The sequence below is a fragment of the Acomys russatus genome, chromosome X, assembly GCF_903995435.1.
Source record: "Acomys russatus chromosome X, mAcoRus1.1, whole genome shotgun sequence".
Classification (NCBI taxonomy): domain Eukaryota; kingdom Metazoa; phylum Chordata; class Mammalia; order Rodentia; family Muridae; genus Acomys; species Acomys russatus.
Genome location: NC_067169.1, coordinates 118,606,431 through 118,620,953, shown reverse-complemented (window position 1 = coordinate 118,620,953; position 14,523 = coordinate 118,606,431). Strand labels below are relative to the sequence as shown.

Here is a 14,523-nt window from a genome sequence, read left to right as displayed (position 1 = left end):
TAAAAATAGTCAATATAAATTTCCACGAAAATATTTGGCCTTAAGTACTTAAAAACCACTAGATATTAGCCAAAAGGCAGGACTGACTGAAATATCATCAACAGATGAACAGATAAGCAAATTATACTTCATTCAAATAATATAATATTGTATTACCATAAAACTTAATGCAGTGGTGCTATACGGCACAACCTGAAATAATTTAGAAACAAATCATTATGGTAAGTGAAGAAGCTAGACATTAAAAAGCCCCAACATTGTAGCCACCCATTACAGGGAAGAGGCAAATCCATGAAGGTGATAAAAGTACATTACTGATTGCTCTTCAGGTACTAAGGGAAATGAGGAATGAGTATTACTTCATGAGTATATAGCTTCCATTTGGGATGATGAAAATATTTTTGGAACTGGTACTGCATGTGCAGTTTGTCAATATACTGAATATCACTAAATTATGAGTTCATAAGTAATTTTATACTATACAATGTTTACAATAATAAAAATGGAAATTGTTTTGTGTCATACCTTGGAAAACAATAAATCCACATTTCACCAAATGTTGTCATTACTATCAAATGACTATAGCCTTCCAAGTCTCCTAACTTGTCCTTAAAACTCTAAAGCAGCTCATCTGTGAACACTTGAAATCTTGGGAACACTTCCTGTTTCCTGAATTCAGCTACATTTTTTGTTGTACTGGGGTTCTACCACTTCAGATCTCCTATTGAATGAGAGAACTTTAGCTTCATGAAGGAAGGCATGTTGAGTCAGGAGGTAGCAGGTCATAGGCACTTCCTACTCATCATTCCTGACCATCCACATGTATTAGCACTTTATACAATGTCAGTAAAATCTCACATGATTCAATCCACTGGGTCTGATGCTCATTCTTAATATAATACAAAAAGTAATCCTATGAATTATGAAAGAGAATGCATTTATATATTCACATAGAGAGGAAATCAATGTGTAAAATTTATTCTCAGTTATTGCTACATTCTGCTCTAAACATTTCCAGCAAAATTTAAGGTTGCAGCTGTCAAAATCAGTGACGTAGAATTTTTGCTTTGTTCTTGTTTTATTTACAAATGTGATGCTCTTGTTTTTGGAATATTAAATGCAGAAAGTAGAAATGACAGACAATGCAAATGAAGTGTTTCATGTTTGTTATGAAGCCCACAACTCAAGAAGGAAAAGGAGTGCTTGTACTTGGTAAATGCATAGCAAGCACCTCAGAGACTGTTGTGAGATTGTGAGACTGCAGATAACACTCTCCTTGTGCTTGTTCCTGATAGACCACCAAAGTTTCAAATATACAAGATTTTTGTATCAGCAAAATTGACTTATGTACTCCACATTTGGTGGCACAACAAGCAGAAGAATCCTACATTTGGGAAACTGTATAGGTATCATTGAGATTATATGTAATTCTTGATCTAGGGACTTATAATGCTATTTTATTTTTTAAAACCAATAAGTCCAGTCTCCTCAGAAATGATTTTAAAAATCCATTTTACAATCATCTCATCTGAGGAGAAAGGATTGGAAATACTTATAGTTCATGACAGAAGAAATCAAGGACAACTGAAAGGTTTTGGTTAATGCATGTTGCCACAACACACAGGGTATTCATTCTCAATTCCACTGTGCAATGGTATATCTGAGAGAAGACGATGAAGCAGTCACATTTATACCAAAATTAATGGCTGTTAATGCTAAGCTTCATACTGGAGCTATCTAATGGACATGACACGCCACTCAAATACAGCAAGTAGTTTAAAAGACAGAAAGACAAGCCTCTCTATTACTTATTGTTGAGTAGTGTTTGTGTAAAAAAAATGAAGAAAAAGGAATGACGTGAAATTGGTTTTAAAGAACTCTGTATCTCCTTGCTGTAGCTTTAATGAAAATGGCAATTGGTTTCACCTGATTCCAAACACTGCTCATTTTTGTTTCTTTCTCTCCCTGCAAAAGGAAGAGGTTGTGTTTATGAAAACCATTTTACTTCCTTTCCCTCCCCTTTCAGGCACAATGCAAAGCTCTAAGCTCCTCCTACCTGGTAGAGCTCATTGGCTGTGCACTGAGTGGTTAAGGTCTTCACAGGCTCAAGGTCATCTTCATCACTGCTCAGCTTCAGGTCATCCTCAAGCATCCTGAAAGAAATCAGAGTGGCATCTGTGTTACAAAACATCTTGTCTAAGTTATCCTCAAGTCCATCTTACAATGAGAATAAATGTATTGTTACTATAACCCGGCAGCTTCAATTCTGTCAGAATTGTAGGAGGAACCAAGATTTTTTCAGCCAATTAGAGAGTTGAGCTCTTATAGTTATATCATACACTGCAAATATCTTCTATCTCTACCTTATCTAAATCAAGGGATGAATACATGATTTCATTATCTCCAGAGATGGCAGGAATCTATATAAAAGTATAATAAATGTACTGGCCAAGCACTATAGAATGATGAGGGATTTCATCTCTATAGGATCAGTTTATTTGGCTTCCAGGCAAGAAGGCAGGAATGATAACAGTGCTAAGCTGCTCCGGAGGGTAAAACAGAGAGTAGAAAGATTGCTGGGGATCTCTGGAAGACATATGTCATATGAATCTTCACTGCCTCTCTGTATGGGGCAGCTCGGTGACCACAAAAGAACTGAGAGAGAAATGGCTAGTCATTAACCTTTTGATATATGATCCATCTCTTTCTGTAAAATTTGATCCAAGAGATGTAAACCCATGTTATGTATAAAAGATCTTTCTTTCCAAGATCAACACACATGAAAAATATGAGAGGTCTAGATATTGGTGATGAACTAACACTTTCAAAACTGTTTAGTGGCCTTTAGTTTTGTTGGCAGTATTAACCTGGGTGCCATCTATCTCTGCTAGCTTCACGTTGGAGCTAGAGCAGGAAGGGAAGTTTATTATCTTAAAGTTCCAGGTACACATTTGTGTTCATCTTTTAATTTATTAAATATGACTTTAGACCTTATCATCATGATGCAAGTGGAGGAAATCTCAGCTATTCTGTTTGAGTTCCCAACAACCAGAAAGGGCAGATTCCAACAACTTCATTTTGTAGACAAGAAAGGAAAGGTTCAGATAGATGAACTACTTTACTCATCATAGCTAGTGAGTACAACATTAGTGCTAAAGCTCCCATTTCTGGATCCCCATCTCTAATATGTATCTAAAAGAAGGAAGATAAAAGGGGAGATGAGGCTTCTAACTTGATTTAGCATGGAATGTTGTTTTAGAGGTCTTGTTCAATTATTATAAAGGGTTTCATGTCACGTAGTTGTGTAATAGTTCCTCTGTACCCAGTGTGAACATTGAAGTCTAAACAACAACAACTAATATAAAGGATGATTGATGAGAAGGACAATTATCTGCGTTTGTTTTAGATAACTAATTTTGCAGAGTTTATGACTGTTCTGCAAACAACTAATAGCTGTTTTGAAGACGTTAGAAGAGAAAAATATGTCTTGACACGTCTTTTGAAGTTTTTGGTTTGTGGATCTAAACAAACATGCCAGAAAATGAAGACTATATTGCTTTGACAAGATATTGAATCAAATATTTAAACTATCTGTGCTTCTGATTATAAAATGTTTTGCTGTGCATATGCATATGGCCAGTTTTCTGTGTCAGGTAAAGTGTTAAGTATTTGATCTGTGACACAGAATTTATCACCTGCAAGAAGCCTGTGATGGAACTTTGTTGCTTGTGACACTTCCTAAATGAGGTTTAAAGATGTTACAAAATTTGCTTATGACCACACAAGTAGAAGTCATGGAGGCAAACTGAGGATGCAAACCACCTGTAGCCACAACTTAGGAGTACATGTTTTCCAAGAGGACACAAATTATAAAGTATGGTACATGAAATCCTATCTGAAACAAGAACAAAATGAACTCACAAATGACATTAACATGAGATAACCACAGGCTAATCATAAGCTCTGGTATCTTGGCTGTGTCATTATGATCTCAAAGCCATATGAGCATCCCTGGTTTTTCTGTAGTCTCATACTTTAGTTGTGAGCAATGCGAACCACAAATGGAGCTAATAGTGAAATACTTCATGAAATTATAGATCCAGGCACATATTCCTTTGGAAAGATGTCAGCAATCTATGGATTAACAATAGTAATTGGGAAATGTCTACTAGCATCTCCAAGTTAGATCTAGAAATGGACTCATGGCCTTTATGTTATGTTCCTGCAGGTAGAATAAACCCCCCTCCCCCAGGACAGGGGCCCAAAATTGAGTAGTTTACTTCCTAGAAAATTGTCTGTTATTTTATCGTGGAAGTGAAATGTTCTCTAACTTATAATTCTGAAAATAGGCAGCTGCTGGTACTACTCTGTTTCTTAGGATGTTTAAGAAAATTCTGCCAGCTTGAAGTTATCCTGTGCTTTCCAGTACCTTCTACCTGCTTGCCTTAGGGATGTGGGGAAAGAGGCTGTTTTACTCAGGTTTTAGACTTTAAAGAGCCACAGCCTCTGGTCCATCTAACTGTTTTGGGGTCTTCTGATTACTTAGATGGTCATTGCCATCCTGAGTACCCAGAGCTGATGGCAATCAGAGTAATAGCTCACAGCTGGGCTTTGTGATAATTGTATAGTCCAAATATTTGGGGGACAATAGAGGACTTATGCCTTCTCATCAAAGTTTTACTGTGTACCTTCTTCTAAAATACTAATTTGGATATTTGTAGCTCTATTACTTAGAGGAATTTTCTTCTTAGTAAAGTGATCTGAAAGGGATGAAAACTAAGCAGCTTCATATTACTCAGGGGCCTGTGTATTTGTCCTATCTGGTGGTCTGTATTCTTTGCAGAGTTACCTCATTGCTCGGTAGAATGGTGGGTTACTAATTAAGAAGTGGCGATAATTTTCACAGTATCAAGTTCGCTTTCCCAGGGTAAAGCTTCTGAGGCTCTTTCCCATATCTTATGGGGAGGAACTTTATATAATTTCTGAGATTTTAAATTATAAGTTTCTGATTCAGTGATTGTCTCACTGGTAAGCTTAAGAAACCATGGCAAGTGGGAACTGAAAATGTGTATAATATTTTATGGGAATCTCTAAGATCTATCAAGTGGGGTCCTAGAGCCAGGTGCCTCATCCTAGGCTCACAGCCTGTGACTTCCCCAGATCCTGAACCTACTAAGTACATATAGACCTGGAAAGGACTGTATTCTATGGCTGATAGATTGCTACAAATTGCAAAAAGTAAGCATCGCCAAATATTATTTTGGTAGCTTAGTATGAGAACAAAAAGACGTCTCCTAGGGGCAATCTAGTACAGACCTTTCTATTGTTCTGTAATGTTTATGGGTCAAGAACTTATTTTTAAATTGGCAAGAGAAAAATAGCAGATTTTAGTTTCCAGAAGTAAAGTTTTATTGGCACACAGCCATCCCCGCTTATTATGCATTGGTTCTGGGTGCTTACATATCCTAATGGTCAGGTTGCTTAGTTGCAACAGAAGTAAAAGAAAGTAATATTTATTTTTGTTGGAAAAATATTTTCTGATCTTCCATGTTAAGTCAAAATTTTCCAAATTTTGAAGGGAAAAAGATCTTCTTATACCAAGTGAAATCTTCCAAAGAAGCCCAAATAAATGTGATAAAGACCGAATTTCCTTAGATTGCCTCAGAGATAATTTGCAACCGGGTTGACATTTAGTAAAGTTTCATTTTACGGAGACAATTATGGCTTCATAGGTACTATATAGGATTTATTAAGAAAGCCCAACCCTGTTACTTACTTTGTCTGAACTTTGGTTTACTCCTTTGCTTAATGGCAATAACAACACGTGTCTCAGACATTTAGCTACTACATAGTTACTGCATTCTAGCACCAAACCCTCCAACTCCTTCCATGCCTTCCACTGCCTCTAAAATCCATGACTTTTTTTCTTTAATTATCATTGTTATAAACACACATGTGAGTGCATGTACACACACACACACACACACACACACACACACACACACACACACACACACAAACACATTATAAATACATAAATACAACCCACTGGGTCCTTTTAGTTGTGTTTATATGTATATGTGTTTATAGATGACAACTTGGTACTAGATGTTCCTTCTCTCAGAAGTCATTAATTGCCTGCATGGCTCCATCTAGGGGTGGGCCCTATGAGAATTCCTCATTCATATTAGGATGACAACAGGTGTTTTCATGCAGGACCTACTCAGCTGAACAGATTGATAAGATTTCATGGGTCCAGCTTCATGTTATGTACAGATCACACTATCTTGAAGCAAATTTCTTTGTCTTATGACTCTCATAATCTTTCTACCCGTTCTTCTTCAATGTTTCCTGAGACTTAGGAATAGGGATTGTGTTACAGATAAAACAAATGGGGCTAGGCACTCCACAATCAGTTCTTCTCTGTATTGGGACTAGTTGTGGCATTCTATAACGGTCTCCATCTACTACCAAGAGAAACTTCTTTGATGAGGGATAAGAGCTAAACTTACCTAGAGGTATAAAACATCCTAATGTTTTATATTGATATCTGACCTTCCACTCTTCAGTGGAACAAGTAAGTCATCTAGAAAGATTGTGTGTGTGTGTGTGTGTGTGTGTGTGTGTGTGTGTCTGCGTGCATCATATTAAGCAATGTAAATGTTCATCCAAGTGACATAATATTCATTAATACAAATTTAAAGAGCATGAAATTTTTGAGTGAATTTGCTTGAAGCAAAGAATAGAGGACAATGAGCAGAAAAATTCAGTAAGAAACTCTCTTAGACCAGTGCGGTAGAAGGGCCAGGTAATAGAGGGGAGTAGCCTGTGGCAGGGCACAATGAAGGCTAAGAAGAATCAGGAAGAGTTTCTTTTACTATTTCACAGTTGGAATCAGTGAAATTTTGCAACTAATAATCCTGATCTCCAAAAGTAACTTAGCCACTCTAAGCAAGTCTAAGATGAATGACTACCTATAAAAAAAACCAAACCAAAACAAAACACAAAACTTTCAAATGTCAAAGCATTCTCTCACATCACGTTTCTACTCTAATATTTAAATATCTAATGGTTTCTCTTTTTATTTTTTTTCTCCTTGGCAGTACTCCTGCCTCAGCCTCCAGAATGTTCGGGTTTAGGCATTAATCAGCACAAGCAGCATCACTGTTTTTGTGCTCAGATAACCTCTTCTATGAGCTTTGATTCCAAGCACTATACTGAGTCTATTGTTTGTAGCAGTTACTTGTCTCTTTAGAAACATACCTGAATAGCATTATTCTCATTGGGAAGACAAATTTCGTGTCAAGAAGCCCTCATTTTGGGGTTGCCCTTCTCAGTCTTTCTTAAGTTTCTAAGAGCCCCCAAAGCTGATTAGAGAGAAGAAACCTTTGTGCATACCTTGACAGTACCTCATGGTCAGAAGGTAACTCATTACTCATCTCTGTAGACCAGCTTCTAATTATTAAAGGATTAAGTAAAGAACTCCTTTGTGGAGCTGGTCCATTAATCTCCATCTAACAAACTCCTCAAACCAAATGAAGTATTTAGTTGCTGTTAAGGGCACTACAACTCATGTCGGCTGAAAGCCACTTCGTCTCAAATTAAACTCTTTGGAGGCTAGGACCAAAGCTTTAGTTGTGTCTCCAAATTCAAAGCCACTGATAACTGAGCACTTTCACTTGGAATGTCTCTAGAGAAAGGCTGCAGAAAAGAGCTATTTACCTGCATTGCTATAACATATAATATTTCTTTTATGCTGATGCATAAAGAATTTACATTTAATTTCCAATTGTTTAAGCAAAATATTCAGACCCAACAATTTAGTTTCAACTGAATGTTGATAGCAGTTTGCTCAGATGTTTATAAAAATTCCACCATAGTTATATGCTCAGCTCTTTCTTCTGCCAATATAGGTGACTCTTTACACTTCAAAGTAGAAGGAGGTAAACTGCCTCATAACCAACACTGACAGAGTTTCAGCTCTATACAATGCTAGACCTGGCATATATTGCCCATGACACGTGCACATTTCAGCAGTGAATATTTTAATCTACATACATATAAGATAGGACAATGTGAAGAACAAAACTTGCGTGATTATCTTGGTAAAGCCACGAAGAATATTTTCACATTTAGATTGTTTACTACTTACATGATGAAATATAGGAAGAACAGCTGAAGAAGTTCCCTGCTCCTTTGGGATTCTAAGTTCTACACAGCCAAAGTGGTATGCCAAAATCCAAGTGGCTCTGAGAAAACTACAGGGTTATAGGCTAGTCTGTAGCTGGGCTCTTCTGAACTTGGACTCTACAGATTTTTATATGATACTTCTTCTATTCTACAAGAACAGGACAGGCTTTGTACCTCCAGAGAATCTGGGAAGCAATAGAAAACTGTCTTATGACAGCCTCCCACAGGAGAAAAGAAGACAAGTAGGAGACGGTCCTGAAGTGCATATCATATTTCTCCATTCTCTGGCAAGGGAGGACCGCTAGGTGTTCCACTGAGATTCTGATTAGCTGCATCTCAAGTTCATGGCCATGTGGCCTGTCTGTATATCTTCAGTCTTCATGGTAGTATAGTAGACATGTTTCTCACATCACCAAACATTCCCATCAGTTGGTAACTACATCTTACTGGACTTCAATTGTAGATTCTTTTTCTATGTTGAATATATTATTTATAAATTTCTCAGAGCAAATGTGATAACCACATTTAAGTTCTAGCAAAGGCTGGCAATGTTACTAACATAAAGACAAGGAAACAAGAGAGAATAGACTTGTTTCTCTGTTAGACATGATATATATGAGCTAAAATGGTATAGTTTGTCATGCAATATCCCTTCAAGTACAAGACAAAATTATCCAATGTTCCATAACCTAAAAGATTACCAACTTTCATTTCTGCAAAAGCACTTCACTGGCGCTATGGCTTCTGAACAAAATGAACTTCTAGACTGAGGAAATAATCTTTGTCTGAAGTCTGACAGACCCTCAGTTCAAATCCTCACCAGCCAATAAACTTTATCCAAATCCCTTGAACTCATGAGTCAGTGAACTGGCAAGCATGATATAAATTGATAGATAGTAAAATACTTTATACCAATGTAAGACTTACCTAATAATTTTCATATTTTTAAAATATTTTTTAAAGTGTCTTTTTTTCTGTTTTTAAAATTTTTTTATTAATTTATTCTTGTTACATCTTAATGGTTATCCCATCCCTTGTATCCTCCCATTCTTCCCTCCCTCCCATTTTCCCATTATTCCCCTCTCCTATGACTGTTCCTGAGGGGGATTACTTCCCCCTGTATATGCTCATAGGGTATCAAGTCTCTTCTTGGTAACCTGCTGTCCTTCCTCTGAGTGCCATCAGGTCTCCCCCTCCAGGGGACATGGTCAAATGTGAGGCACCAGAGTACGTGAGAAAGTCATATCCCACTCTCCACTCAACTATGGAGGATGTTCTGACCATTGGCTAGATCTGGGTAGGGGTTTAAAGTTTACTGCCTGTATTGTCCTTGGCTGGTGCCTTAGTTTGAGCGGGACCTCTGGGCCCAAATCTCCCTATCATAATGTTCTACTTGTAGGTTTCTAGGACCCTCTGGATCCTTCTACTTTGCTATTCTCCCATGCTTCTCTCATCTAGAGTCCCAATAGGATGTCCTCCCCTCTGTCCCAGTTTCCTGGTAAGTGAAGGCTTTCGTGAGACTAAGTCACTTAGAAGAAAAAGTGGAGAAGAGCCTGGAACATATTGGCTCAGAAGACAACTATCTGAACAGAACACCAACGGCCCAGGCCTTAATGTCAACCATTAATAAATGGAACCTCATGAGGCTGAGAAGCTTCTGTAAGGCAGGAGACACTGTCAAGAGAACAAAGCGACAGCCTACAGACTGGGAAAAGATCTTCACCAACCCTACATCTGACAAAGGTCTAATATCTAAAATAGATAAAGAACTCAAGAAATTAAACACCACCAAACCAAATAACCCAATTGAGAAATGGGGCTTGGAACTAAACAGAGAATTCTCAACAGAGGAATATCAAATGGTTGAGAAACACTTAAAGAAATGCTCAACCTCCTTAGTCATCAGGGAAATGCAAACCTAAACAACTCTGAGATTCCATCTTACACCCATCAGAATGGTTAAGATCAAAAATTCAAGTGACACCACATGCTGGCGAGGATGTGGGGAGAGAGGAACACTCCTTCATTGCTGGTGGGAATGCAAACTAGTACAGCCACTTTGGAAATCTATCTGGTGCTATCTCAGAAAAATGGGAATAGGGCTTCCTCAAGACCCAGCTATTCGACTCCTTGGAGTATACCCAGAAGATGCTCCAGCACACAACAGGGACATATGCTCAACCATGTTCATAGCAGCCTTATTCATAATAGCCAGAACATGGAAACAGCCTAAGTGTCCATCAGTAGAAGAATGGATAAAGAAACTGGTACATATACACTATGGAATACTACTCAGCTACTAAAAAAAAGGAATTTATGAAATTTGTGGACAAATGGATTGAGCTAGAAATGATCATAATGAGTGAGTTAACCCAGAAGCAGAAAGACTCAAATGGTATATACTCACTTATATCTGCATAATTTTTATATTACATATAGTTTGTTATTGTAAGAAAAGGAGACTTTTATGAGACTAAAAAAAGGAAATGTAGGCATAAGGTTATTGTGTAGGTTAAATTCTGATTTCCTGTCTAAATGTTGTATAAACTGCTCCCCAATTGTAACCCTGTTCTGTTAATAAAGCAGCTTACAGCCAATCAATGAGCAGGAGAGAGAATAGGGCTGGACTTCCTGCCAGCCAGGGGAGGAAGAGTTAGGGATTTGGGTGATTGGAGAAGTCCAAGGAAAATTAGAAAGAAGAAGCTGGAGCCCAGGAAAGCTACAATGCACAAGTATCATTGGGATGTTTGCTGGGGATAAGACAAGAGAGCATAGAGGGTTAAGAACAGACTTAAGCTTCTCAGATTGTGTTGTGAAGCCTTGTATTATAAAAGAGTCTCAAATATTTGTGTGATAGGACCAACAGAAACAAACACTATTTTATAAAAATAACTTCTACAAATCCTTATAGCAGCTACCAAATGAGATATTCAATGTTAAGTTCTTACCGCAAAGGAATGGGCCAATCCTTATCATTCTTGTGATTATTGGCTCACAGCATTTCAGTGTAAATTATAGTGAACACATCAAATACAATTCTACTTGAAAAATAGGTTTCCTGTTAAAATAAAACCTGAATGGAGAACTGCACCTTTTTACACTGTTGCATATCAGAAACCTATGTAAATCATTATTCATACAGAAGGAAACTTAATAGTATTTTCTCAACTCTTTCAGTTTAGGAATGTTTAAGTCTACACAAAATACAACTAAATTTGATACCACAAAATATATTTACCAATGAGTTTTCAGAAATTCACGGTATGATAATGGTTTTGTTGTTTTGTCTTGCTTTTGTTTTTTTGAATTTTTAAATTTATTCCTCTGTCATACATTACATCCTGACCAGCTTCCCCTCCCTCCACTCCCCTATTTCATCACCCCTCAGCTCTTATCTCCCACTTCATCCTCTACTTCCTTTCTCCCCCAGATCCACTCCTCCTCCATTTCCCCTCCAAAAAGAACAGGCCTCTCAGGGATATCAACTAAACATGGTATTTCAAGTTGCATTAAGACTAGGTACCTCTCCTCATATTATGGCTGAACAAGGCAACCCAGTAGGAAAAAAAGAGTCCGCAAAGTAGGCAAAAGACTCAGAGACAGCCCCTGTTCCCAATATAAGGAGTCCTACAAGGAGACTAGTCTATACAAGTATAGCACATGTGCATGGATTCTACATCAGACCCATACAGGCTCTTAATGTTTAGTCTTGTAACATACCATGCCGTCAACAAGCTAAATGATTAAACCACATGCTCACATCAAGAAGTAGTAAACTTATTTGATAAAGCTCCAGAATGATTCCTGATCCCTACTCTCTAGAAAATGAAGTCAAAAAGGAAAATTTTGAACTAGACAAGGAATATGTAATAGTAAAGTACAAATCTAAACATAGATTTTCATAAGTATATCCATACTTAGATTAATGCTTGGATATGTACTTTAAAATAGAATAAGTGTTCTGATTCAATGGATAAACAGAAAGAACAAAGACTAATATAATCCATTTGTAATATTTTTCTAATAATTACACCAGTTTATATTTTTATGCTTTGCACAGTCCAGACAATAGTCTACCATAGCTATGTTTTTTTGTTTCAAGTGAATAAAAGCAGCCTATAGTAAAAATAACAATACACACACAGTAAAACTTCATCAAATTGATGTTACAACACACAGCAGAACTCAACTAAGGAGGCACTGTTAAAACTATCACCTGAGTTACTATTGTGAGGCTTGTTTTAAGCATACAGTCTTCTGTATCCTTTCCATGAACTGACTGCTAATAGTATTTTACTTTATTATTGTTGTTGTTGTTTCCTAGCTGTAATCTAGAGCATATGGAACACAGAGAGTAACAGCATCTAAAAGAATCACAGAAGGGATCAAATTTGTTGTTTTGTTTCTTAGCCTGTCTATATTGCTGTAACTGGAAAATAAAAAGAAAATCAAGGATGCCAATGGCTCTGTGGCACAGAAAGCAGAGCAGACAAAAGGCATAGAGCAAAGAAGTCTCAGGAAGAGAAAGAATATTCTATTTCATTTAGAGAAAAACAGGCTAGGAGATGCTGGGCAGACACAGCAGGCACTAAGATCCAGTATAGCCCATGTTGCCTCCCTTTATAATAACAAATTCAACAGACTGATGAAAATGAAGTAGCTGTTGCTATATACACTTTGCCAAAAGGGATGTCAGAATAGAGGAAGAAGAACACCACCAAAGGCCTGGTGGGCTGACTTCCTGTTAGACAGTGGTTCTTAAAATCCCAGTTGTGAGAAATTCTTGACCTCTTTTCCCATCAGCTGGACCTTGTCCCAGTCCCAAATTCTCCATCTTATTGACTTAAGAATTCAACACTTTATCTAATGAATAATTTGGCCTTGAGACTGCTACTTTTTCTTATCATGGACTCTGTCATGTGACATGCTGCCTACAACTTTCCAACTCTTAGAATTGTGAGACCAGCAAGTGCCAATCCACAGCTAGGGGAGAGGGAGAGGCCTAGGGCCTCCTGCTCATCTGTAACTGAAAAACTCCAAGCACACCTCAAACTGAAAATGAACACAGCAATTTATTTCTTACATGCCCAAGCAAGCTGGTGCCTCTTTGTTTTTAGCTATTGCTTCTTCCCACTGCAGATTGTCTAGCACCTAGCAATCTATCATTTGGTTTCAAGTTGGGATTTGTGTTTTCCCAAGACTTCTGTCTGAGATTCTGCAAATTCAGATGAGACTTATCTTGGGCCAGGTCAATCACTTGACCGAGGGACCGAGCAGGCTCACCATGCTGAAGAGATAAATAAAGTTATTAATTCTTGTATTAGGAGCTCAGAGGTTCAACAAGACCAAACCACTCTCAGTTTCTTATCATAACAATAATTTACTGTAATTAGAGACTTCAGAAAGTCCACATATGCTGGGTGAGTTTCAAGAAAAAATGGAAACATATAAGAAAGAGAAGAATTCTCAGATTTTTTTTTCCCTAATCAAAGGTAGCTTGCCTGTCAAGGGCCTTAATTTCCTCAATCCTACAAAGAATTTTTGCAAATATTTTAATTTACTCAACCTGGTAAAACTTTTTGTGCATTCTCATGACCTTGAACACCTGGCCCCCTTCTTGCTTCTCTTCATTTTCTTTGACTCTGTTTCTTTTTAAGTAGCCATTCATGGAAGACTATGAGGTCAGATCCCAGTCAATGGCAAAAAGACACATGTACCACCTGCATTTGAATAAAAGCCTAGTATAAGTCCTTACCCTGGTATGCTTGCTAGCCCAGTTTGGGTCATGGCACATTGTTTTTGCAAAAAGAGAAGGTGATGCTAAGCTAAAAATGTTAAGCCAGTTTAAACGGTTTTGAAGTTTTGCATATGAATTTTATATTTAAAAAATGCAAAAAAAAAAAAAAAAAACCCTTAATGGCCACAGTTTTCATTTCCATTTTGAAAAACAACCAAGCATTAAAACACACACCCATTGTTTGACATTCATGAGTATCTACAAGATTCATAAATAAAGAGATGCTGGATAATGTAACTGAAAATTTGATCACACTGTTTTAACAAAGTAAGAATTGTTTTACAAGGGGCTCCACAATGTCTGCACATATATTTCTCTAAGTAACAGTCTAAGACATGCATTTCTCCGGAGACTTAAACATTTACATTGAGGCACTTGGCTGCAAGGCCAATTTTGTATGGGCTCTAATACAGAAAGATTTTCTGAACATTTTGAGTAATGGGACTGAAATAATTTAATGGCTCCTTCTGTGCGTGTTAAATAAGTTGCATGATATATTTTCAGACAACTTGTTTACACTATAAATTGTAGTACAT

The 14,523-nt window shown here is 37.3% G+C and overlaps 1 protein-coding gene across 1 annotated transcript in view; it reads right to left on the bottom strand.

The window, feature by feature from the left end:
* The window catches only part of Aff2 (ALF transcription elongation factor 2), a 506,796-nt gene that overhangs the window by 105,134 nt on the left and 387,139 nt on the right, over positions 1 to 14,523 (bottom strand). Inside the window, exon 7 of the mRNA XM_051142388.1 lies at positions 2,057 to 2,153. Within this exon, the coding sequence (XP_050998345.1) occupies positions 2,057 to 2,153 (97 nt within the window). The remainder of the gene's footprint in view (positions 1 to 2,056; positions 2,154 to 14,523) is intronic.